Genomic DNA, 27,667 nt, shown 5'->3' with positions numbered 1-27,667 from the left:
GCACCAGATTACTTTAATAATTATTTTAAGAAAATTGCACATGGACACAACACAAGAGCAAGTGTAGGAAATGTGGCCCTCCACAAGCATAAGACAATGACAGGTAGAGTATCTTTTATCTATTCCGGTGCTGTGGAGTGGAACAAACTGCCTCTCCCAATCAAAGAAACAGAAAGTAAGGTGGCTTTTGAAACAAAGGTTAAGAAACAGCTTTTTAGCAACCTGTCTGCATGACCTGCCATTTCTAATTGTGATGTGTTGTTGATTTGCTGATATTATTGTCTGTTTTTACGGTTTCCGCTTTGACTGAAGTTGAGCACTTTTAGATATTGATATAGTATATGTTTTTTTGTCATTTTAACCCTAACCCATTTTTAATGTTGTATTCATCACTTGTATTGCACTTTACCAGATGCCCGTCTCCACAGGGGACACTCAACACAACAGGGACAACGATGGAAATAAGTCCTGGACTTTTTCGTTTTATCCCTGACACTGCAGCATTTTGTCTTATTATGTATTGCATATGGTTTAATCAAATCAAATCAAATCAATTTAATTTAAACTGAAAAATGAACACAAACAAGTCATTTAAGTCATCATATGTCTCAAGTCAAGTCACGAGTCTTTAATTTCCAAGTCGAGTCTCAAGTTGTTTATTTTCTGTCAACTCAAATTACATGTCATCAAAACAGTGACTCAAGAGTCCAAATCACGTCCACATCTCTGCATGGTATTAATTGACGTACGTACTTAAGACAGTAGTGTACAATATAATCCAGAGTCTCTGTACCGTGAGGAATTCACAACACAAATAGTAATCGAAATGGAAGCATTAATACTGTACATTCTAGATCTCTCTCTCACACACACACACACGATGAGAACAGTATTTGAGATCAAAGGCCAGGTATTTATTAAATTAGATTGATTACATTACAAAGTCATTCGACCGAGAATCTCATCTAGTAAATAAACAATACAATTAGAAAATAAGACATTGGTACAGTATCCTGTAGTGCTGAAGTAGGCTACCGTATATAGTTGATAGAGTAGCGCATGAATGAGTCCGCAAGTAGCACTTCGGTCCGTAAGGGGAAACGTGAATGGGTATTTTGGTTAAATGCATGAAATAAGGTCTGTGGTTAACAACAGTTTATGGGAGTGGTAATTTGTGTTTAGCAGGATAATCTTCACAAACGTGGACCACTTTTAAGACTTTTGAAGCGTGAATGGGGGGTTTTAATGCAAATTTCAGAAAACGTTTCAAAAGTCATAAAAGTGGTCCTCGTTTGTGAAGATTATCCTGCTGAACACAAATTTCCACTCCCAGAAACTTTTTGTTAACCTGTAAAATACCTTATTTCATGCATTTAACCGAAATACCCATTCTAAAATCCCATATCCACCCCCCCATCCCACCCCAGAACAAACATGGCAGCGATTTCTGGTTAAGCCTACAAAAATACATCATCCCTGCGGTCCTCTATTAACAGATGTTCCAGCTATTGCATGTGAACATTTCCAAATACAGACCATCTTTTTACTACAGTGAGAGAGACAGAGCAGGTGAGAGAGACCACTAGCCTGGGTAAATCCAGCCCCCACGTGACCTGCTCTCAGACCTGCTCACTATAGTGAGCAGGGTCTGTCTGAGAGCAGGTCACTGGGGGCTGGGTTTACCCAGGCTAAGAGACCACCTTCACATCTTTAACTTAAACTCAATTACTGAATGTGCAGCTTAACTAAGAGAAAACCCGATACAGCGCCATTCGGAAATATTTCCATATAACGATGATTATTCAGTCTAATTGATATTATAGATGATTAATCCTATTAATATGACAACATTTTTTAATAATGGAGCTATGGATCATAGATTTCAAAACCACTCACACATCCCATCCCCTGACTTACATTTTGGTTCTTCTGGTTTGGTTGCCTCAACAATCTATGAGTGTTTGAATGCTGAGAGACTCAAGCTGTACACTACCCGTCAACAGTTTGGACACATATAGTGATTTTTTATTTTTTTTTACTATTTTTCACATTTTAGAAATTAGAATAAGACATCAAAACTGTAAAATAGCACCTAGATTGTTAGATTTTCTTCTATATCAGACACACACAGGTTTTCATTCCTACCTGACATGTTTCGACGGCAATACTTCCGTCTTCATCAGAGGTGTCACTAGATGTTGTGTGACGTGTCTTAAACAGCTGATGTTGTTTAGAGGCGTGATCGTCCTGTCAGATTTGACAGGACGACCACGCCCCCCGCTGTCATTTCGCCGTTTGAGAACGCTGCTCCAGGTGCTCAGCTGTTTAAGACACGTCACACACCATCTAGTGACACCTCTGATGAAGACGGAAGTATTGCCGTCGAAACATGTCAGGTAGGAACAAAAACCTGTGTCTGATATAGAAGAAAATCTAACGATCTAAGTAAAGTATAGACACTATGAACCTCTTTGGATTATTTGTAAAATAGCACAAATGGAATTATGCAGTAACCAAAAGAGTGATAAACAAATCAAACTATCTTATATTTTAGATTCTTTCAAGTATTAAGGCTGTGGACATACATACATAGGCCGCATCAACTTCACTATTTATATTTGTCCATGAGAGAGAGAGAGGGGGGGGGGGGGGGGGCGCTCAAGCATTGAAGCATGAGCCTTTACATGTAGATCAAAATGGCTTTACAATAATTAAAAACAGTTAATTCAATCAGGTGTGTCCAAACGTTTGACTGGTAGCATATAGTCAAGACACGGTTTCCCTTTTGGCTCGACTTCAGGGCATCATCAAAGATGAGTCATTATTTAAACTGTCACTTGGTTCTGGACTAAACTGTGATCAAGTCTGAACCTCTTTGATTCTGCTAGGAGCTTCTCAAAACCTCCTAAATCCATACCTGTTGGTACAGGATGGTCCTAATGTTACCAGAGCTAGTAAGCCCCAAGTGGGAATGGTCACTCAAACATTTGAAGGTACTGTAACATCTAAACAAAGTCAAAGTGAAATCAGACTGTGCATCAGACACTTTGCTGGGGAAAGAAACCCTGGGGAACTGGCCAAGAATGCCTGAAGGTTCCCAGCAGATCGGCGTGCTTTGAGAGCCACTGTGTAGCGATACCTCCAGCGACCGGCTCCCTCTCCCTTGCTGTCAGTAGTCGATACCCCGCAGGGCAGCGATGGTGGAGGCCAGGCGGCGTGGCAGCAGCTTGGCCGTCTGTCTATAGTCGTCTGGCTTGGCTCTCAGCAGGGTGAGGATCTGCTGCAGGGCGCGCGACGGCTGCAGGCCAAGAGCATCCATCACATTGCTCAGATAGTCTGTGGAGCAAAGGAGAGCGTATCTAACATCAAGACAGTCATGACCTTTCAGTGACTACATAACAATGGCATTATATATGTAAGAAACAACCCAATAGCAATATGAAAAACTCACTGTTTGACATATTCTGTCACATGTCAAAGCCAACTGGCCCTCTGCTGTTTTCTAGATGAAGTGTCACATACAGTAACCAGTCGCAATAGGATTACATTTTCCAAATCTGTCAACAACAGAACTCTGCAACCGTTTCCTTTAACAACTTGCAATATCTTTTCCTCAGTGAAGATGCTAGCACAACAGCCATTATGGTGCTGACAGGTGAACACAGGCACGCTGACCAACCAGAGGAGGCACTAGTGCAGCGCCCAGGACACACAGTACCCATAATCCGGCTTCCCACCTGCAGACATGGCCAATTGTGCCTGTATGGACATCTGACCAAGCCGGAGGTAACACGGGGGCTCGAACCTGCGAACCTCGTGTTTGTAGACAGGGAATATATTAATTATGGATAATGTCCATGTAAAATGTCAGGTAAAGTCCTTTAAGTCAGTGGTTCTCAAACATTTTCACATCAAGGACCCCTAAACTGACACAAATTAGACCAGGGACCTCCATTTGATAAGACTTTTGCTTTTAGATGTTTTATTCCAGAAAGTGTATGAAACCAATGACCAAAATAGTCATACATTCTGTCATTGTGTTACTTATGGATGGAATTATAGTGAAAATTAATGATTCCCCTTTTTGCCGTGGACCCCCTGCAACCCCCTCAAGGACCACTGGGGGTCTCCGGACCCCACTTTAATGGGGGAGGGGGTAGGATAGTGTCCGTGGGATAATGTCCATGGGTGGACCCCGGTTGTTACAGAGCCAGTTTGCTCAGGGGGGAGGGAGCGACAAAGTCCTGATTTGTGGCGGCTTTTGGGTCTCATTGAAGAGGCGGTTGGCAGTTGGGTACAAGCTGTTCCTGTGACGGGAGGTTCTGGTACTGCCAGACATCAGTATTCTGCCATTTAAAGACGACATGAAACGGGTCTCAGAGAGGGTCGGTAACGTACTGTATCAGACTGGAAACAAACATTGCTCTCACTGAAACAGTGCAGAGAGGCGGGACATAGCATGTGGATGATTTGATTGGACCGTTCTGGGGACTGGAGTTGACGTACAAGCCCAATCCTGGGGCTTGTATGGCATGTTCTGCCCCAAATTGAGTGAGATTCATCGTGCTCTGCCCCTACATGAGTGGGATCCGCAGAGAACCTGGCAACTGGCTGCCTCTGTGCACACTACCGTTTCCAAGCCGAGGCAGAATGCTGCCTGCCGGCTTGGAGCGTCGACTAGCTGCGGTAAAGAGCCGCCGTAAATAACGTTACTCCTGGAATGCGAGTTAACGAGTCAGTTACATGTCTTTGCATTCTACATTAAATGAAGACATTACCGTTTGTTTTATTTTCTATGTTACATACTTATTGGCCAAGTATATTAACATTTATGGGCTAGAAAAGTCTGCCCAGGGTACAGGCAATAGGCAGCCATCTTGCCTGCTCAGAGTTTTCTCCTCAGAATGAAGATTGATTGACATCTGTCATGTCGTGATATGATTGGTTGAAATGGGGTAGAAATTTGATAGTACTGAATGACATCAGCATACTGTAAATTACAGTTATGAATGAAATCCTGAAAAATGAACTTTTGATGTGAAAAAACTTGAAAAACTAAACAATTTAGATTTTTGTGATTCTTTTTTCACATACATTATTAAATAGGTGCACTGAATAGCCAGGGATGTGATCTAAAATAGAAAGAAAGTCATTTTTTCATTTAAACTCGACTTTAAATAGCAATGTGTCAAGTTCCAAGCGCACCTGGGTCTTAAAGGGAATGGCAGATGACACTGATTGGTTGAGTTCATGTTATGCCCAGAACAGATCTATGAATAATTAAAGCACTTAGTACAACCTCTTTGGGACCGTGTGCCAGCTTTGCGTTCAGATAGTGAGTCTCCTAACTAGCAAATTGGACTGGGACATTCCCCCAAATGCACCTTGCGCCGTGCGTTTAGATGTTGCGATACGGTTCTGAAAACAGAGCCCATTAACTTAACATGTCTCTGTCTGTCTGAGAGACGACAGCCCAGTTACCAATATCTGTGGCCAGCTGTTTGGTGGAGTGGGTGCCGAGTTGGGGGATGAGCAGGATGGCATCGCAGTAAGTCTGCATGGTTGCCCGGGCAATGGAGCCCAGCCAGTAGTCGGCCGTGTTGTCCAGCTCAGGAAGGTCGTCACCTGAGAGAGGACAGCCATGATGTTATAAACGTGGGGACGGTTCACAGGACATAAAAGGAACAGTCAGCGATGTTAGGAGGACGGAGAGATGATGAGGACAGACAAGCGCAAGATGGGGGGAACTGTTACTGTAAGTGTGGGGCTGTAAGTGTGTAACTGTTACTGTAAGTGTGTAACTGTTACTGTAAGTGTAGCTGTTACTGTACGCGTGTAGCTGTTACTGTAAGTGTGTAACTGTTACTGTAAGTGTGTAGCTGTTACTGTAAGTGTGTAACTGTTACTGTAAGTGTAGCTGTTACTGTACGCGTGTAGCTGTTACTGTAAGTGTGTAACTGTTACTGTAAGTGTGTAGCTGTTACTGTAAGTGTGTAGCTGTTACTGTAAGTGTGTAGCTGTTACTGTAAGTGTAGCTGTTATTGTAAGTGTGTAGCTGTTACTGTAAGTGTGTAGCTGTTACTGTACGTGTGTAGCTGTTACTGTACGTGTGTAGCTGTTACTGTAAATGTGTAGCTGTTACTGTAAGTGTAGCTGTTACTCTAAGTGTGTAGCTGTTACTGTAAGTGTGTAGCTGTTACTGTAAGTGTAGCTGTTACTCTAAGTGTGTAGCTGTTACTGTAAGTGTGTAGCTGTTACTGTACGTGTGTAGCTGTTACTGTACGTGTGTAGCTGTTACTGTAAATGAGGGGCTGTAAGTGTGTAGCTGTTACTTTAAGTGTGTAGCTGTTACTGTAAGTGTAGCTGTTATTGTAAGTGTGTAGCTGTTACTGTAAGTGTGTAGCTGTTACTGTACGTGTGTAGCTGTTACTGTACGTGTGTAGCTGTTACTGTAAATGTGTAGCTGTTACTGTAAGTGTAGCTGTTACTCTAAGTGTGTAGCTGTTACTGTAAGTGTGTAGCTGTTACTGTAAGTGTAGCTGTTACTCTAAGTGTGTAGCTGTTACTGTAAGTGTGTAGCTGTTACTGTACGTGTGTAGCTGTTACTGTACGTGTGTAGCTGTTACTGTAAATGTGGGGCTGTAAGTGTGTAGCTGTTACTGTACGTGTGTAGCTGTTACTGTAAATGTGGGGCTGTAAGTGTGTAGCTGTTACTGTACGTGTGTAGCTCGAAATTCGTCCCCTACCTCCGTCTGTACCCCCCCACGCAGGACAATGAACCCGGAAAAGTCACACGGCAGACGTGCTGTGTATTTCTCATATCGTTTTGACTAATCCTGGCTTCCTCTGACGTTAATATATCAATCAAATGTTTTCCAGTTATTCCTAGGCTGCAAACTTGTTTTAACATGCAAATCGTGTTTTCTGACGAGAATAAAGTAACGTTAACGCTACGTTATGTCAGACTATTTCTCACCCCATGCGAAAGCCCCCGCCTCGGACATGAGAGGCGAGGGGCAATGCTGTTGCTCCTGCGCGCGCCCCCGCGGCCTGGAGCTTGGGGCTCGTGCATGAGCATGCGACTCTCTCCCGCTTGACTGGCCGGGAGAAAGTGCTTCCAAGTCGGACTGATAATATAAACAACATCATTTGAGCTTATCCAGGTAAGATATTAATAAATTAATGACACATTCAGCGGGAAACTAACTATAATTAAGACATGTGCCAACTTTGACGACGTTTGGTTCAGTATTTTAAGAGCAAACAGGTTTTTTTAACTTCCTGAAAAGTTGCTGTTTTGGAAATTCAAGGTCCTGGAACGACAGCGACGATATCGTTAATTTCAAGCTCAATTCTTACCCAGAGAAAAGGTACTGCACTGAAAATGTAACAAGCAATAGTTTTTTAAACATCTTTATTTTAAAAGATGAAAAAACCCAGGTGCTTTAGTCCCAAGCTTCAATGCTCCTGGCCAATCCCGGCGCCACAGGGCATGGTTATTGCTTATCCTATGTGTGAATAGAAATCACGCAGGATTGACGGACGGACGCACGAGTGAAAAAGAGTAAACGTGAAATTGAAGAGGCATAACGGTTAAAAACAGAAGCACAGAAGAATCCGAATCACTTTTATTGCCACAATATGCAATATTACATATGAAGAATTTGTCTTAGTGTAAGTATGCATCGTAGCAGTCATATCAATATTCAGAGATCAAAGAAAATAGGAAAAAGGGTTCTAGGAAAGAAAAGAAGGAGTGTACTGGCTATGAACCCTAGACAGGAACATGTGGAGTGATGGATTGCAGAGGAGCGGTCACCTTGCTCTGGAGGGAAGGGCAGCTTTCCAGCATGCAGGGCCAACTCTAGTGACGGGTCCTCCTGTGTCACAAAGGGTTCTAAGTGGAGGGGCAGAGACATGATGTACTGCCCTATCTGTGAAGGAAAGACAGACAGAGACATGATGTACTGCCCTATCTGTGAAGGAAAGACAGAGACATAATGTACTGCCCTATCTGTGAAGGAAAGACAGAGACATGATGTACTGCCCTATCTGTGAAGGAAAGACAGAGACATGATGTACTGCCCTATCTGTGAAGGAAAGACAGAGACATGATGTACTGCCCTATCTGTGAAGGAAATACAGAGACATGATGTACTGCCCTATCTGTGAAGGAAAGACAGAGACATAATGTACTGCCCTATCTGTGAAGGAAATACAGAGACATGATGTACTGCCCTATCTGGGAAGGAAAGACAGACAGAGACACGATGTACTGCCCTATCTGTGAAGGAAATACAGAGACATGATGTACTGCCCTATCTGTGAAGGAAAGACAGAGACACGATGTACTGCCCTATCTGTGAAGGAAAGACAGAGACATCATGTACTGCCCTATCTGTGAAGGAAAGACAGAGACATCATGTACTGCCCTATCTGTGAAGGAAAGACAGAGACATAATGTACTGCCCTATCTGTGAAGGAAAGACAGAGACATAATGTACTGCCCTATCTGTGAAGGAAAGACAGAGACATAATGTACTGCCCTATCTGTGAAGGAAAGACAGAGACATGATGTACTGCCCTATCTGTGAAGGAAAGACAGAGACATAATGTACTGCCCTATCTGTGAAGGAAAGACAGAGACATGATGTACTGCCCTATCTGTGAAGGAAAGACAGAGACATGATGTACTGCCCTATCTGTGAAGGAAAGACAGAGACACGATGTACTGCCCTATCTGTGAAGGAAAGACAGAGACATAATGTACTGCCCTATCTGTGAAGGAAAGACAGAGACATAATGTACTGCCCTATCTGTGAAGGAAAGACAGACAGAGACATCATGTACTGCCCTATCTGTGAAGGAAAGACAGAGACATGATGTACTGCCCTATCTGTGAAGGAAATACAGAGACACGATGTACTGCCCTATATGTGAAGGAAAGACAGAGACATAATGTACTGCCCTATCTGTGAAGGAAAGACAGAGACATAATGTACTGCCCTATCTGTGAAGGAAAGACAGAGACATAATGTACTGCCCTATCTGTGAAGGAAAGACAGAGACATGATGTACTGCCCTATCTGTGAAGGAAAGACAGAGACACGATGTACTGCCCTATCTGTGAAGGAAAGACAGACAGAGACATCATGTACTGCCCTATCTGTGAAGGAAAGACAGACAGAGACATCATGTACTGCCCTATCTGTGAAGGAAAGACAGAGACATGATGTACTGCCCTATCTGTGAAGGAAAGACAGAGACATGATGTACTGCCCTATCTGTGAAGGAAATACAGAGACACGATGTACTGCCCTATATGTGAAGGAAAGACAGAGACATAATGTACTGCCCTATCTGTGAAGGAAAGACAGAGACATAATGTACTGCCCTATCTGTGAAGGAAAGACAGAGACATAATGTACTGCCCTATCTGTGAAGGAAAGACAGAGACATGATGTACTGCCCCATCTGTGAAGGAAAGACAGAGACATAATGTACTGCCCTATCTGTGAAGGAAAGACAGAGACATAATGTACTGCCCTATCTGTGAAGGAAAGACAGACAGAGACATCATGTACTGCCCTATCTGTGAAGGAAAGACAGAGACATGATGTACTGCCCTATCTGTGAAGGAAAGACAGAGACATGATGTACTGCCCTATCTGTGAAGGAAAGACAGAGACATGATGTACTGCCCTATCTGTGAAGGAAAGACAGAGACATAATGTACTGCCCTATCTGTGAAGGAAAGACAGAGACATCATGTACTGCCCTATCTGTGAAGGAAAGACAGAGACATAATGTACTGCCCTATCTGTGAAGGAAAGACAGAGACATAATGTACTGCCCTATCTGTGAAGGAAAGACAGACAGAGACATCGTGTACTGCCCTATCTGTGAAGGAAAGACAGAGACATAATGTACTGCCCTATCTGTGAAGGAAAGACAGAGACATAATGTACTGCCCTATCTGTGAAGGAAAGACAGAGACATAATGTACTGCCCTATCTGTGAAGGAAAGACAGATACATAATGTACTGCCCTATCTGTGAAGGAAAGACAGACAGAGACATCATGTACTGCCCTATCTGTGAAGGAAAGACAGAGACATCATGTACTGCCCTATCTGTGAAGGGAAGACAGACAGAGACATCATGTACTGCCCTATCTGTGAAGGGAAGACAGACAGAGACATCATGTACTGCCCTATCTGTGAAGGAAAGACAGACAGACAGACAGACAGACAGACAGACAGACATGATGTACTGTCCTATCTGTGAAGGGAAGACAGACAGACAAAGACATGATGTACTGTCCTATCTGTGAAGGGAAGACAGACAGACAAAGACATGATGTACTGTCCTATCTGTGAAGGGAAGACAAAAAGACAAAAAGTCATGCAACTCCATACAGAGACATAATGTACGTCCGCTGTCTGGGAGCGATCACATTTATAGTACTAGTGTGAATATGCACGATAAGAACATGACTTTGATTTCATCTTAGGGGATAAGTGTTGTGTTGTGTTGTGTTGTGGCCTCTGTGGTGATTCACACCACATAACGTTGATTATGATTTAGGAATATACCGTAGATCATTTTTTTGTCAGTGTTATGACCTATATTCAAGTCTGACTTACATTTGTGATGTATTCTTGCGGCGACAGGCTGAAAGTAGGCAAGTCCTCGGTGTAACTCTCTCCAAAACCACCTGCCTCTCGACTCTGCACACAAACACGGCGCATGGTTGAAACAGTTGAAGTGAGATTAAATTAGACATGTCACGCACGCACACACACACACACAGCAATGCACTCAAGTCATGACTATTTAAAATGAAATAATGCAGAAAGTTGACACTGTCTCACCTCCATCTTGGAGACGAGGCAGAGCTGATGTTTGATCTGCAGGAAGACAGAGTCGAAGGCCAGCTGATTGGCCTGTTGGTTGAGTCTGGTCAAAGCCGTCCTGGGCTCAGCTAACAGGCTGGAGTTGCCTGTGCCCTTCTCCTGCAAAACAATGGCAACGTTATGATGCAGAAAAGCAGCTGGAGTTTGACAACATGAAGCCACTTGAAAACATGCTACAGTAACTGACCCATGCAGGTGTTCCAAAATTCAGTTCCCAAAAAAAAGAGAGGATTGAATATAAATCGGTAAAAACTGTACAATACAGTAGAGTAGAGCAGGGCTATTCAACTATATTGTTCAGGGGGCCACATTATCAGAAAGCTAAGGGCCCGTGGGCCGGACATTTCGCTGAGCTATTATCATCAGCGCCACATCTTACATTTGTTGATTTGACTACAATGCAAAAGCAGCATAATCACGGCCTCATGGTCCATTTTGATTTTTCTATTTTCTTTTCAGAAACTAAAAAATTGTTACACATCAAAATCAATCCACATATGAAAAACGGAAACGGGACTTGATTTTATCTGCTGATGAAGCCTCCGTGTCATCGAGAGAGAGAGAGGAGATTGAGGAGGGAGATAGAGAGAGAGAGAGAGAGACAGAGAGGGGAGAGAAGGATAGATTTTTTCTTCCTTCCCCCCCAGAACTGGTCCGTGGGCCGGTGTGACTTGATTGGTGTACCCGAGTACGAGTAGACTCAGTTCTCAGTCTCTATCAAACGTCTGGGAGCCGAGAGTACGAGCAGCTGTAGCATGTCCCAATTCCCCCTCGGGGATCAATAAAGTTATTCTGATTCGGCCCACGGGCTGCCAGTTGAATAGGCCTGGAATAGAGTATTCGAGTACATGATAGGTGTCGGTAGTAGTAAATGAATTTGGCAAATAAGGATGGCGTTCCCGCATGTTTAATCCTCCCTGGCCATCTGTGCTTTTACCCAAAATATTCCCACAATATTATATTTGTATTTTTCGACAGGGGAAAAGTTCTGGGGGTTCTCGGGTTCTTCTCGTTCAGCAGCCATTATCATGTTGAATTGCAACAATAGCCTACGCGCGGTTGTAAACAGTTGATGACTTCTTGGCAATCAGTCAGTGATGATCACTCACAGCTACACTGATTGCTCGTGTAGCCGGGGGGAGGGGCCGCGTAAATGCACTCTGTCAAGCGACCCAGGCACTTTCTCTCAAGCTGATACTGTGGGGAGCGGTGGGGAGGCAGAGAATGACTTGATAAACAAAACATGTGCGCTGTTGTGAGGATCAAAATTAATTAATTCACGTAAACTTTTATCAAAATCTTTGGACATGTTCACATCGAAAAATAACACATTTAAACACATTTAAAGGGTCTTGAATTTGAAATTTTATTAAGACTTTTCTGAAAAAAGTATTGAAATTCAATACTTTTCAAGGGTCTTGATTTTCCCTAAATTGAATTCCCAACTTTCAAGACTTTTCAACACCCCGCGGATACCCTGGTAATAAGGGTTTTGAATTCTAACAGGCTCACAGCATATGCTGTTGTGTTTCCGACCTGGATTGTGGTTGTTTTGATTCATCAAAACGTTCAAAATCCTTACTACTGTACTGTCAACAGTCAACCTAGTGACATCATCTAGCAGCGCCATAGTTGGCGAAAAGCTGAAATGTTGTTCATCTTTCTCGCAAATCCAGGTACATTTCAGACTTGAAAGCAGCGTCCTGTCTTGTCTGAGGTGAAATGCAAATGAAGAGTCATGTGATCAAATGTTGTCATGTCCTCTAACTATACATGCCTGGTGATACACAGTCCTGCGCCGACGCTCTGCCATACCGAAAGCCCTCCCGTTAACGTCATGATAACGGTTTAAAGGTGAGTACTTGGTAGTCGGCTGTTTAAAAAAACTGTTCTATATTTTAGTCGCTCACCATTGGTATGATTGGTATGCACAAATATGCCTCAGAAATTGTGCTCCTCTGTCGTCATCGTATCAAACGCTTGTGATTGGCCGGCAAGTTTTCAGGCCGGGTGGAAATCTATTGGAATGGGAGGAGGGCCAGACGCAGAATGGGAGGGGGGCCAGACGCATCTGCCAGAGCAAATGAAACATGAGCGTGCAGATTGGTCAGTTTCCCCCGGCTAAGGATTTCCTCCATGTAGAGTTAAGACTGCCTTTTCTGCAAACACATCAACCCCTGCTCCATACCTTTAGGCAATACAGCACTTCCATCAGGCTGTTGTATTCAGCCATGTTGCCCCTCTGAAGGTAGTTGTACTCCTGCCAGGGGTTCTTGGTGGCGCTCTTCCTCTCTGTAGAGCTGGCCTCCTGGATACCTGCCAGGCTGCGTGGGCTGTACGACTCCGACAGATACTTACCTGCCGTGGCCAGGATCCTATGGGAGGCATGGTGGATCACAGGAAAGGCATGCATTTGTTCAAGTTTGAGAATGTGACTCGCCGCTCTAAATGCACTTGCACACGTTATATCACTTTCAGCCAAACAGGTCGAAGATCAAGGCGGACAACGAACGTTTACTCTAGACAATCCCAATTGTAAGACAAAGTATACAAGCTATCTTACTTGTTGGATAGCTGCTGCTCAAAGGCTCCACATTGTCTAAGTAACTCTCCACAAGTGGCGATGATCCTGTGAAACAAAACGTAAACACTGGCTTAGACCATGGGCCACATCTTGCATACTGTAATCAGTGTAGGAAATTAAAAGAATATTTTGGGGGCAGATTTTGCCCCCACGGTCTAAGAAATGGGGGCATTTACACAATTTTGGGGGCACTTGAAAAAAGTATTTACTGCATGAAGTTGCTAAAGCGTAGTGTGGACAACAGCGCACTGTTTGTGTGAATATGTTCTTCGTCATCTTCTGGCAACCAGCTTGCAGGTGTTGAGTGTGTATTAGAGATGGAAATTAAATTAAATGAATTGAATGAAAAGAAAATTATAGAAATCTTGGGGGCAATTTTTGCCCCTGGATCATGGTTTTTAGGGGCATTCTGAGATTTCTTGGGGGCATTTTTGCCCTTTGCCCCTGGCTAAATTCCTACACTGACTGTAATACTCATCATAAAGGGCAATCCAGTCGTGAGAGTTTGAATGTCAAAAGACTATAAACAATCGATCGTAATGCAATGAGTGAGACAATGTTAAAATCCTATTCCCCTCACTGTATCTCAAATATAACACACAGTCACCTGACAGAGTTCTGGAAGGCTGTCCAATCCTCTTGGAAAACAGATGAACTAGGCGTGTCCTCCAGTTTACACTTCTTCCTGATGGACTGCAGTGTTGTGGAGAAGTCAGACACATATCTAGAACAAGACACAATGGTAAGGCTGGCTACATAAAACAAATACAAAACAATAACAAAATACCAAGGTTAGGAAACGGTTAGCATTTGAGCTAACACATTGTAACATTGTAACAGCAACATTAATAATGTGATTTGGGTGATGTACCCCAGCCTGTGAACTTTCAACCCATGTCAGGCTAATTTGAATTCAACCTAGCTGAAAGCAAAGACAATTACAGTGCATTGTTTGGAGAGTGGTAGGAAGTGAAATGCATGTGCATCTTCTTTTCAAAATAAAATCACCTGCCAAATCCCACTTTAACCCCTGTGCAGGCAAATACTTCTGATGAGTAAGCCCTGGTTCACACCATAGGCATCTCAGAAGCAGCGCTGAAGCAGTGGTTCACGGAAGCTTTGAGCAGGAGCCTTGTCATTCACACCAGATCTCTGTTTTGTCCACACCTCGCTCTGTTTTGCCCGGCGGTGTCCTGCTCCCACTCACAACTTGCATTGACTTCATGCCGGGCTGCTCGAGTGCAGCGCGCTGCACGCTTGAAAAATAGAACAGAAGCTGAAACTATCGCTGCAGCGTCGCTTCCGCGTGGCGTGGCGTGTGGCTGGTGTGATCGGTCTCGTCTGTTAACAAGGACGCTGATTTTTTATTTATTTATTAAATATAGCCGATACCTGCAAATGCAGTGGTCAACTTCAAGTTTCATAATTGTTTTATTTAACTCCATCATTATTTTATAAATGTTAGTGTAAAAGCTGCAAGAAATAGCCTAATATGCTCCATAGTCTACCTATAGGCTGTGGTTTTGATTTATTTTCATGAATCCCTCCCTCATTACCACCACAGAGGTGCCCTTGAGCAATCTTAACCCCAACCGCAGTGGAGCTGCTCAGTGGCAAGCAGATCAGACTGTGGTTGTACTGGTCAGCTTCCAGGTGTGAATGTGTGTGTGAATGTGATCAGGAGGCTCCTTAAAAAGAAAGCATCACTCTGAATGAGACTTGCCCTGTATAAAAGAAGAGAGCATCACTCTGAATGAGACTCGCCCTGTATAAAAGGTAAAGAGAGCATCACTCTGAATGAGACTCGCCCTCTATAAAAGAGAGCATCACTCTGAATGAGACTCGCCCTGTATAAAAGGGAAAGAGCATCACTCTGAATGAGACTCGCCCTGTATAAAAGGGAAAGAGAGCATCACTCTGAATGAGACTCGCCCTGTATAAAAGGGAAAGAGAGCATCACTCTAAATGAGACTCGCCCTGTATAAAAGGTCAAAACGTGTGGATGCAGAGTGTGGGAGATTTGCGCTGTGTGTGAGCCTGAGCTTTCCAAAATGAACACTGCGGCGTATTGGCTCGCTCCTGGCCAATCCTGGCACTTGAATGCTGCGTAGGCGGGCGCAGGGCGTGTTTTGCCCGCAAGGGATGTGGGATCCATAATAACGCCACCGTAACTGCTCAAGCCCCGCCCGGCCGGGGGAACTAGAGGCCATCTGACGAAGCGCATCACCTCTACTGACTGACTGCATGACTTCAGTGTGAAACATGTGAGTTCCGCCTTTTGTCTTTCCACTCACGCAAAACTGTGTCGCACGGGTGCTACGGCGTCAAATTCATTCATCGCACAGACTGATTTTCTTTTTCATGGCACGTGCGACTGTACAGCCCTGGCAGCAAATATTTAGTCACAAGTTTTCATATGTGAAGAAAGCAAACGAACATGATCAAATGTGGTCATGATTGTGAGTAAGGATTTTTACTTGGTGAAAAGGGCTTTGAGGGCTTTGAGGAGGCCACACACGGCCAGTCCGTCCGTCAGTTTGACACAGCGGTCCACAGCAGCGCTGGCCAGGCCAAACAGCTTCCCCACAGAGCGGCTCAACTCCTCCACACAGTCCATCACTTCCCCGTGCTCCTGGACGGAGGGAGGGAGGAGAGGATGGAGAGGGCCAACAGAGGAGGCAGAAAATGGGAAGAGAATCAGACAACAATATTGAGATCTTAATGAGAACCGAGTGTGTGTGTGTGTGTGTGTGTGTGTGTGTGTGTGTGTGTGTGTGTGTGTGCGTGCGTGCGTTAGGGGTGTCACGGTACACAAAAGTCACGGTACGGTACGTACCTCGGTTTTGGGGTCACGGTTCGGTATGAGTACGGTACGAAAACGGGGGGAAAAAGCAACAAATCCCAAATTCTGTTTTTTCCCTTTGAATTTTTCTGAATTCTGCTTTTTACGCTAGTTTTACCATCAGAAATAGTGTCTAATAAGTGGGAATGAATAAATGTTTTACTCTAGAGCAGTGATTTCCAAAGTGTGGGGTGCGCCTCCCTCTCAGATGTCTGTATTCCAGCTGTTTGACAGGGCAAAGGCATTTCCCCCCACTTTAAATCTTTATTGTACACAAGTTTGTAAACAGAGCGCATGTGTGGAATAGCCTAATACTCCCACCAACCCCTCCCCCTGTTGTATTTGTTTTATGTAGCATTTGCTATTGATGTGTTTGATTTAAGCACTAATTTGGAATCCTATCTAAAAGTGGCCACTAGGCGGCAGTATTTATTTAGTCAACGTCAAAATACCTACATGTTCAGTAGAAGAAGAATAAAACAGCAGAAGAACAATGCAAGCCTGTTACTAGCCCGTTAGCTTGTTAACGTGCGGATGCGAGTTTTGTTTACCATGATGATTACGTTTGGTCATCTAATGGATTATTGGAACATGACAAGGAGTCATCCCCTCTTCCTCGCCGCATCTTGCTTGTCATCCCACGCAATGTAAGTTGCTTGTTTAGAAGTTAACAGCTTTGTCAGTGTTATGTAACGTTTAGCCACTTCTTCTGGCGTTTAATTCAATTAAATTCAATGGCGTTCAAACAGCGTTTAGGCGCTTCTGGATTTGACGTATTCGTCGTGTCGTTTCACGGAACTCACGGGACGAATACATGTACCGTAACACCCCTAGTGTGCGTGCGTGGTCATACCAGAGGCACGGCACTGATCTGGATGAGGAGGTGGGCTTGCTCCAGGTCTCCGTACTGAAGCAGGTAGAGCTTGTATGGGTCATACAAGGCGCTGACCAGCTCATTCACCTTCAGCAGGTTGTTCTCACCTGCAGGAAGCACAGACAGAACATAAGCATGTGAATTCACCTCATTTGCACTATCTACACTGTTCTATAATTTCCTTGTTGTGGCCATGGTGTGTGCTGGCATTGCACAGACCCAGGTGTGGAAGCATCGCGGCCTCCAGGCTGTGTCCGAAGGCGGACGTGGTGTGGTGGAGCTCCAGCAGCGTGTCGAGCCGCTGCTCCTGGGCCGCGCGCTCAATGGCCGTGCCCAGGCACACAGGGATAGAGGGCACCATGGCCCCCAGAGTCTGGATCAGCAACACAGTCACCACCTCGTACGGGTTCTTGAACACCTGGTAGATGTTACAATATAGACAAGAAGTCAACTTCAAAATAATAACAACAACAGGCTTGGGCCGATTTTCAATAATATTGAATATCGCGATATTTCCCAAATATCACAATATTCCCTAAAAATTTTGATTTCTGGAGGGGGGAAATGTATTTTTTTTTTACAGTTTTGCACAAACTGCTCTGCTGCCGACCCTTATTTCACTGCTTACTGTACATTATCGCTACTGTTAAGTGTTGTATCTGTTACTGCAAAGGGAGAGGTAAAGGAAGTGCATCAACTTCTCAGTCCTGTATTCATACTACTAATAATATGTAGTGTATGTACCTGAAACATAAAATACAACATATAATTGTTTAAAACACACACACCCATAAAGCCGTGTGTGTGTGTGTGTGTGTGTGTGTGTGTGTTTCCATAAATGTCACTACAATGGCGGCTTGTTAGCATTGTTGGAACTTCTCACTGAACCCAAGGGCCACAGGTTGGCTGACAGCCATCTGTCTTGGAAGTGTGTCATGTACCTGGCTGCTCCACTGGAGCTGGGAGTGCCATGGAGAGAGGAGGGTGTCACGTACCTGGCTGCTCCACTGGAGCTGGGAGTGCCACGTAGAGAGGAGGGTGTCATAGAATTCAGACAGCTGCTGGTTTAGGCCGAGCTCACTCTGAGAGAGATCCTGCCACAGGTTCACCAACTGGCCCTGGACATGCCAACGCAAAAACAGACCGTTATTCATTCAGAAGCACACAGGAGAGCATACATACACCACTGACCTAAATCATATGGACAGAGCTATCCCATTGATCTTGGTCTCCCGTTTGGAGTTGAAACGTTGGCCGTCACCATCTTGATTTTTCGTCAGCAGAGTGGGAGGGAAAGGGTTGAGTCCTTCCACAGCTCACGTGAGATCTTCCGCAGCTCACGTGAGATGGGGGTTTCCCAGAGCAGCAGCTCCGCTTGTTATTGGTCCGTGATCGGAAAGCTGCGCGATCACTGGACAGGCGATCTGTCAATCACCCCCTTTTCTACCATCTATTTGACTCCAAACGGGCGAGTTATATAAAAAAATCACCCCCCCTACAGTTATTATGAAAAGGTGAAATTAGCTATATAGACCAAAACCGTGTTTTGCCCGACTGGAAAAATGTTTAATCCTGCAAAGTCAGGCATTTTAACATGGGGGGAAATGCCTACTGCCCCCGACGCCTAGTGGCCATTCGAGGAACTACAGCTTTTCAATTAACTTCCGCATCATCAGAGGGAAAGGGGTGTACAGCCACGCCAAACAGATGAAAAATGATATGAAAATATGATCTTATGTTCACTGATGATTTGACTGAAGTCTGAAAGAGGTCCTTAGCACCTACCTTATGGCACTTATAGTAGTATGCAAGGAGCTGTGGCATGCGGTCTATCTCTGTGAAGACTTTAACAAAAAGCTTGGCTTGGTCTGCAAGGGAAACCATAAACAAACCATGAACACTCATTAAAGCCAGTGTATTTTGTCATTTTTAAGATATTTCATGTGTTACTGTGTTTTTCTCTGCTCTGCTGATTAGCCACAGTGTTCCCCAGTGTGTCTTGACGACAAATAACCTTATTTTGGGCTCAAAGTCCTAAAACTAAGCTGTTGGTCAAACAGGTGATGACATCAGACATTATGTTGTCTAATGAGTGACATGTCATAGACAAATACAATATTTACAGTAAATAGGATCTGCCGTTAGCTAGCTGTTAGCCGTTAGCCTCTACGTTTGCTAACTAAGTGTTCACTAGGCTCAAAATGCCACGATAGTCACTTTTAACCAGTTCAAGTTACACTCTTTCCATAAAGTCCATCAGCTATGATATCTGTTGGCCGGTTTGTTGACAATAAGCAATATTTTGGCTTCTAAAATTATGTTTTTCATGGAGATATGACCGGAACCAGTATGGCCACTACTTCCATTTTATCGCAGACAAAGAGTATAATGAAAGCAAGAGGAGATGCTCTGCTTCTTTTTACAACAGCTCCTGCAGGCTTATTATGTTGCAGTGGAACATACTCGAAGTGGAACAAACTATCTTTGCTTCTTATCAATCTAAGCCAGGGGTCTCAAACTCAAATTACCTGGGGGCCACTGAGTGCCCAGTCTTGTCACAAGGGGGCCACTTCATGTATTTAAAAAAAAAAGAGAGAGAGAAAAATGCAACCGTTCGAATTCTCAACATTAACAATTTATTCATTTATTTGAGGGACAATCTATTTTTTACATTAACAATTTATTTGTTTATTTGAGGGACTTTGTTTTCTTTTTTTAGGGACAATGCACATTACTAAATTACGCAGTGTTAATTTTCAACTATCCCTTGGAACTCCAGCTAGAATTAGAACTGATCATAAATGTCACTTGACAGCTCAGTAATCCGCTCTGCCACTGTGTTGACTGAAAGGCTGATGTTGCTTAAGTGACTTTTTTTTCTGGACAGACGATATAACATATAACAGAAGTGGAGTATTGGCCAGAATGACATGAACATTTGGAAACTTAATCAGCGGGCCATGAGTTTGAGACCCCTGATCTAAGCTCTTCGGCGCAAATGGTGATGTGCGTTGTTACAGCGCGTGCAAATGTACGTTTTCATCTAACATCAACGTGAAACAGGAAGTACAAACTGACTGCAGGGAGATTTAAGTAGATTGTGTGTACGGTATGTCCCAGATGCTTGTGTGTATTTTCCAGATGATAATGGGAAAGGGGGGACATGAACCTGAACTACAGCCAACAAAGAAATGGATGTTGGAAAAACTTAGATTTGAGGAACACACACACACTTTCCCCCCAGGTTCTTACCTATAGACAAGGAATTGAAGGTTGCTACTATTTGGGGGCTGGCCAGGGCCTCCAGCCTGTTCTTCAGAGCCTCCAGATGGACACACTTCTCCGAGTAGTCTGGTGTGTCCACCAGCATAGCAAGGCTGTTCTGCATGCTGGTCAGCTTGGAGGAGATCACCGCAAAGTCCTAGGGGAAGGAGGGAGCCTATTCAGAGTTCATGTTCACAAGAAAATCACAGTAACATTAGGCTTGTTCCGATTGGCGATCAGATCGTATATCAGCGATAGAAGGGATGATCGCCAATTGGTTTTTCCTACACTGATATTAAGGAAATGTTAACTTGTTAACAATGTTAACTTGCCATCATAAGATGTTATAAAAAAAATCACACCCAGGTGTTGTACTACTAGTGTTTTGAAGTTTTCCTGAAAATCGCATAAAAAAAAACGCATTTAAGTTTCAAAAGTCATAAAAGTGATTCAAGTTTGTAAAGATTATCCTGCTGAACACAACTTACCACTCCCATAAACTGTTGTTAACCACAGAACCCACATCTAAGTGTTCCCTGAAGATCCAACATGCTACTTCCAGACTCATTCCTGTGGTGTTCTATCTAGAGAGTATGCATTAAGAGAGGGAGTGGCAGCGTCAAAATGAAAGTCAAAAGACAGGACCAAGGATCAACATTGTGCTTTTTTTGCACCACGCATTAAAAAGAGCCCACGCTGGATTGGCCTTGAACAATCCATTTAATGATACTCATTTCTGAGAAGCTTTATGGACGTGGACCAGGATGAGAAGCTACAGTACCAAAAAGGAAGGTTCATGATAACCCAGAAGCGCTATAAACAGATGGCTGAAATAAAGCTCTGCGCCATATCATGTCATTTTCTACCTGTGTTTTGAAGGTCTCCTCGATGTCTGCGCTCAGTGTGCTCCATTTGTCGGCCTCCTGTAGCGCTTCAGCTGCCAGCTGCATGCGGCTCTTCACCTGATCTATCTCCACCAACACCTGGAGGACAGCACCCACACAAACAATACAAGGGGTGCCCAACAATTCCCTATCTATCTATCGATCTATCTATCTATCTATCCATTTATTTAGTTATTTATTCTGGGTACTTTATTTCAGTGACTGAAATGGATTATAGTTACAGGTTTTATTATCACCTTTCTCCTTATCTTACTTCTCCCTTACATGATTATCCTATGACCACATAAAGTGTCAGGCCACTATGGCTCTGACTCCTTTCCTGACCATCTAAAAATTAAAGCTTATTCTACTGTTGCACTCATTCTCATTGTACATCAATCTGGATTAAGCATGTCAGATAAATACCGACAAAAAGTAAATGTGATTAGATTACTGTAATCCTGTTGCATCTGATCCCTTTCTCCTCAACCCTGAACATACTACGGAGTACGCACATGCTAGTTGTTGATGTTTTGTAATCAAATGTTTTTATTTTGTGATGATGATGTACAAGGCAAATTGTACCCGTCTCCACCTACCCCCGACCGCCACACATAAAAACATCACATACTGTTACAATGACAATGAAATAAATGACAAATTCAAATAAATAAGAAAACGTAATAGATGATGTATAGACCAATGAGTGGTGTCAAAATAAATAAATAAAATAAGACAGGTTTTTTTGCAGTGCACTAGTAGTTCTTTCACAGTAGTAATTCCACTTTTCCATATTTGTAAGGTACTGGGTTTGGCTCTATTAATCGTGGCACATGAGAGTTCAAGAAATAAAATATCAAGAGAACAGTTCAGCCAGTACAAATGCTAGTTAACAACAACTTAGTGATATAGAATTGCTCCCGAACCTGCATGGACTGCACAGTGTCCTGCTCAAACTTCCTGATGTCCTCCTTGACTAAGACCATTTGCTCCTTGAGGAAGGAAGCCTCCTGTTTCAATGCCTCCACGTCTCGCAGCACTCTGGGCATATTTTGGAGGGCCTGGTTACTGCTCTCTACACAAAGACACAAATCAGTAGCTTTCAAAAACATTGTGCATATTCATGGTGTTACCTTCTGGCCTATTGTGGTTGTTTATGCTCTGGTTTGTTTACATGCAGTATAATTGTTACAAAGGTTCCGCGCCAATGCCGATTCGGGACTGGATGGCCACCCCCCGGGGGCATACTCTGGGCCTCAGAGTCCAGCCAGGTCCCTGGAAACTATTCCTGGATCTATCGAGAGTGATGACATCATCACCGATGGCATCAATGGGACCGATGACATCATGTGACCTGCTCCGCTCCGGGATCCACGAGCCCGACCGGAACTCTCTAACAATAATAGTTTGCCAGTCCAAAGCCTACAAGGTGCCCCTCCCTATCTAATGATTGTATTCATTCAAAATGAACGTAATAAAGAATAGACTTTCTCCACATCCAAGACTGTACGTCTGTTTCTTTTTCCATGTCATAATGCAGGCTTCTTATAAACCAGCCTGTCACGTGAACTCACATTTAATTTGGTTCTGCGTGAAGCAGAAGCTGCAGAACGGAAGAGCCAATCAGCGACTCCGCTGTGATTGACAGCGCAAGTTGGCCAATCAGGAACGCCACTAGCACTGCACTAACAAAACAGTAATGGCCGCCTCCTTGCCTGATCATCACGAGGAGTCATGTCAGCGTTTGTCTAGTTTAAACAGCCATAAAGTGCAGTTATTGCAGAAATAGACTCAATAACAACAATTAAACAAGTACAGGAGTATCGCCGCAACCGCAGAGTTTCTCTGCGGAAAATATGTTTTTGCCATTCTCCCGAGTGGATTTGGGTTTGATTGGATCCGACGCTGATTGGCTGAAGGAGTTGTCTGTCAAGGCAACTACGCCCGCCCATGCTCCCGCCCCTGCTAAACCCCCCCCCCATGGCGTCGGGGCCAGACCGTCACGGAGAACCAAATGAAATGTGAGTTCACGTGACGGGCTGGTTTACCAGGCTAGGCTTCTTAGCCTTAAGGAATAGTTCACCCAAGAATGAAAATTCTGTCATTACCTCATCACCCTCATGCCAGTTGAAAATATGTTTGTCCATGGCATATAACACACAAGGAGGTTGCAAGCACAACACCATAACAACCTTCTTCATAGCCCCATATGTTCCGCTGTTCCTCTCCGTTCCTCCTCCACAAAAAGACTGCTTGTAAATGGTTGTTTCATGCAGGAATATCATTTTAGCACGCCCGATCATACTACTGGCTTCTGTAAGGAGATTCTTCGGATCTGCAATCGGACGTCGGAGACGGGTGGGGGAGTGTTTTTAACCACTTGATACCCCCAATTTCAGATACTAATGTTATGTGACGCTTTTGGAGAGGAACAGCGGAACATATGGGGCTACCTTAATCTTCAAAACTGATGTCAGTGGGGACCCGTTCTTCAGAGTTCCAAAAAAAGACCTATATTGACACCATAATTCAGTGCAAATCTTAACTACTACAGCTGATTGATTTGCAAAAAAGAATTGTGTTGATATGTATTTCTATTCAGTCTGATTGTTTTTGTTTTGGAGCAGCGGAACAGCGGAACATATGGGGCTACCTTAATCTTCAAAACTGATGTCAGTGGGGACCCGTTCTTCAGAGTTCCAAAAAAAGACCTATATTGACACCATAATTCAGTGCAAATCTTAACTACTACAGCTGATTGATTTGCAAAAAAGAATTGTGTTGATATTTCTATTCAGTCTGATTGTTTTTGTTTTGGAGCTAAATTGTTGTTTTGGAGAAGCCCAGCTGCTATAGACCAAATCACTGTGACGTCACCATGTAAACAAATTTACTTCCGGGTACCACTTGGGGAAGGCGGCAGGTTTAAATGTGCGTGTTGTCAAATAAATGCTGTCAAACCCTCTCGTTGTTTTCTGCCGACTACTTTCAATTTAAATGGTTAAACGGTTGGTAAACATGCTTGTCCGACGTATCTAGCCTTTCTTCTGTGTTTGTTTTATGTAGTGTTAGCTAGCTAATAACGTTTGTCTGTCTGTCAAACTCGCTGTTTTTTTACGTTACAGACAGAGTAACCTCGCGTCACCAGGCTCTTCTCGGCGAGAAAGAGCCTGGTACAGACAGAGCTACTGACGCCACGTCAATTTAATTTAGCTTCAAGTCTACTCTAGTCTGGTCCAACAGGTAAATTAGCTAGTCTGGTCTCCACTAACGTTAGTGAAAGTGTTGTTATGAATGATATTAAACAACAACACAACACGGACGAACCATTTTTGTCTTCTTTGTCTGTTTTTGTCTTCAACACGTCAGTTTGTGCCGTCCACCGCCATTATAATGTGTGGACCTCAGGGGTACCCGGAAGTAAATGTAAACATCCCGCTGATTTGGTCTATACAAAGTTGGTCTATACAAAACCAGCCTGTTGCTTGTTGGAGCCATACTATTGAATGTAGAGCCTGAGACCAAGTATTATAGTTGAAAGGTATATTCCACCCAAATACTACTTTCTGTCCAAGTACTTACAAGTACTTAGACATAAGTAGTATTTGGCTGAAACATACCTAAGTACTTGCACATGAAGTAGTATTTGGATGGAATATACCTTTAAAACTATAAGTATTTGGAGAGAAGGTAGTATTTGGGTGGAATATATCTTAAAAACTATAAGTACTTGAACAGAAAGTAGTATGTGGATAGGACATAATACATATGGCCCAATTCCACAGCAGCTAGTAGCGCGGTCCCGCTCCGCTCGACTCGACTTTTGGTCTCATCCCACCATCAAAAACCGGCCCAGCTCGGTTTGTTTTGTGGCCGAGTCGTGCTACTTTTGGTCCCTGCCTCGTCGGGGTACTTCGGGCTGGCGAGTAGGTCCCAAATGGTGACGTAAAACTCTGATGGCTACTGATTGGTCAGAGAGAATCGTGTTTACTCTGTCTACTGACTGTCAATGCAATGCTGGCGGCTGCATACCAGTTTAGTGGTCTTACCTTATCTTCTGTTATGTATATTTCCATCAGTATTTTGTGTCGCTGCCTTCACCTCCGGTGAAATAAAATCGTGGCGGGTGTTCAATTGTCTGAGAAAAAAGTCCGCTGCTCGCTCAGGGAGCTCTGTAGCTGAGTGGAGGCTGCAGCGCTCCGCTAGGCCGCAGCGGGTGTTTGGAAGCCCCGGTCTTGCCTGGTGAGAGGCTGCGGGGTAGAGGCTTCACTCTGTTGCGCCTCTCCCGTCCCCGCACAGCGCAGCATGCCTGTGATATCATTCTCTTGGCCGATTGTCACATTTGCCCATGTACACTGTAGGTCATTTAGAGGCACCAGTATTTCATAAACAGTTTAAAAGTTCTGTGGATGGATTTAATTGTAACGTTATGTTATAGCCGAAGGACAGATATGCGGTCGCTATTTTTAGACGACCAGCTGTGGGCGGGGGTGGGTGGGGGCCGATCGAGCGCCGGTCGAAGCAAAACATCCATCGAGTAGAGACGAGTGGAGCCGAGTGGGGACGAGCTGTGCAGGGCTGTTAAGTGTGGTGGGATTGAGCCATTAGTCTCTGACTCTACAGACCTATAGTATGGCTCTGCCAAATAACAGGCTGGTTAGCTCAGATGGTAGAGAACCAGACTTACAATTTAACAATCTTGGGGTTCAGGGTTCGAATCTCACCTGGAGGGAGTGTTTATTTGATAAGGATATCTTTCACTTTATATTAGGGTGCGAAAAGAGTAACTAATGGACAGGTAATGATTCAGTATTCATAAACTACTGAGTATGATGCACCACTTTACAATAGGGTACACAAAAAGATTAACTAATGATTAACTAATGATTAACTAATACATTCACGCACTGACAATTTGGAATCATTAAGTAATGATTAACTACTCTATTCACGAGCTGAAATTTAGTAATCATTAGGTACTGATTAACTACTCTACTCAGGAAATTAGATACTAATAATTAACTAATGACTACCTACTCATTAACTATGATTAACTAGTGATAAACTAATGCCAAATTTTTCATTAGCGAATGATTAACTGGCGATTAGTTAATGGTTAGTTTATCAGTAACTACTATAGGATTTGTGTACGTTATTGTAAAGTGTTACCCAAAGTTGTGCTGGCAAACTAATTTCATTTATGGCATGAGTGTTTTCATTATTATTCATTGGATATCTGTCCCAGAACAAATGAACCAGAGCAGAAAGGACAACAATGCGCAAGCAGACGCAGTCACACATTTGTGCACAACTTCCAATTGTTGTCATGCACACAAGGAGAAGAACAGCACACGTATGCAAAGGATGAACGTTTACGAGACAACAAAATAATACCGACCCTCAATAGCATTGTTGACTTCCTGGATGAACAGCTGCAGCTTCATGACGAGCGTGGCTGCGTGTGTGTCCGCCTTGCCCGGCGCATCCTTCTGCACCACTCTAAAGGCGCCGTTCACCCAGTCCTTCACATCGAAACCAGCGTCTAGGAACTTAGAGAAATCCATCTGGCTGACTGTCCTTCTTCGAACTACGTTAGCGCAAACCGCTGATTAGCATTCCGTGCCAACGTTACGTTACACTCTTGACAAGATTGTTGTGCAGCCCATGTCATCGGACCATATATAAGTTAGCTAGCTAACGTTAAACAACTAGCTTTTCCCCAACACAGGTTTCGAGACAAATATAAAATAAATAGCCCAGGAAAAGGAAATTATCATCACGACTAAATATATTTCTAACAAGGCAACGGCTTCCTCCAGAGTTAACTCTAAATGTCCACAGCATTCAAGGAGATAGGTTAATTTCTAAAGGTGTTTGATGTTAGTTACTACCACGACGGATGGTTGACAGCAAATTCCTGTTTGTACTTTGTATTTACCTTCCCCGGAAACAAGCACCAAGACAATAAAATGGCCTGCTAATGAGTAACAGAAGAATGTAACAGAATGGAGTTTAAATGTGTCAAAAGGTGTATCCGCCTGCGAAGAAAGACGGAGCGTGCCTGTTCTTGTCCGCGCTTGCAGAGAGATAGGAGAAAATAATAATTAAGTGCTTGATTTGAAGAGCCAGTGTCAAATGAGCAGGAATTTCTGAGCAGGAATTTCTTACTTCCGGTCAGGATTTTTCAGAATAAAAGCGATCATTCAAACTCGATAAAATACACAAATTGAAGTTATATCACACAAATTGAATAAAAATACACATGGAAAAGGTTATATTCCATTTAGATCTATATATCCTTTGG

The 27,667-nt window shown here is 43.5% G+C and overlaps 1 protein-coding gene across 1 annotated transcript; it reads right to left on the bottom strand.

Annotated features, from left to right (window-relative positions):
- Nucleotides 1–640: 640 nt before the first annotated feature.
- Nucleotides 641–27,241, bottom strand: cog7 (component of oligomeric golgi complex 7). The gene is made up of 17 exons (XM_083634742.1): nt 26,762–27,241; nt 22,290–22,438; nt 21,346–21,462; nt 20,468–20,636; nt 19,001–19,083; nt 18,211–18,333; nt 17,435–17,633; nt 17,195–17,322; nt 15,977–16,131; nt 14,107–14,223; nt 13,479–13,544; nt 13,104–13,290; nt 10,874–11,014; nt 10,646–10,729; nt 7,820–7,934; nt 5,482–5,625; nt 641–3,336 (listed from the first exon to the last, which is right to left on the bottom strand). Exons 1-17 carry the CDS (start codon nt 26,925–26,927, stop codon nt 3,170–3,172), a joined length of 2,310 nt encoding a protein of 769 aa, XP_083490868.1. The 5' UTR covers nt 26,928–27,241; the 3' UTR covers nt 641–3,169.
- Between the last annotated feature and the right edge of the window lie 426 nt (nt 27,242–27,667).

Source organism: Poromitra crassiceps (genome assembly GCF_964638095.1).
Source record: "Poromitra crassiceps genome assembly, chromosome: 4".
Lineage (NCBI taxonomy): Eukaryota > Metazoa > Chordata > Actinopteri > Beryciformes > Melamphaidae > Poromitra > Poromitra crassiceps.
Note: the sequence above shows the minus strand (reverse complement) of the source record. Positions and strands in the feature narration are given on the sequence as shown.

Bases quoted from the DNA above. Each gene is read 5' to 3' on its own strand.
- cog7 (XM_083634742.1), bottom strand. From the start codon at position 26,927: ATGGATTTCTCTAAGTTCCTAGACGCTGGTTTCGATGTGAAGGACTGG. The intron at 14,224-15,976 runs GTAAAAATCCTT...GTCTTGTTCTAG, and splicing joins CTCAAAGCCCTTTTCACCAA to ATATGTGTCTGACTTCTCCA. The intron at 7,935-10,645 runs GTAAGTCAGACT...TTTCCTTCACAG, and splicing joins CGCAAGAATACATCACAAAT to ATAGGGCAGTACATCATGTC.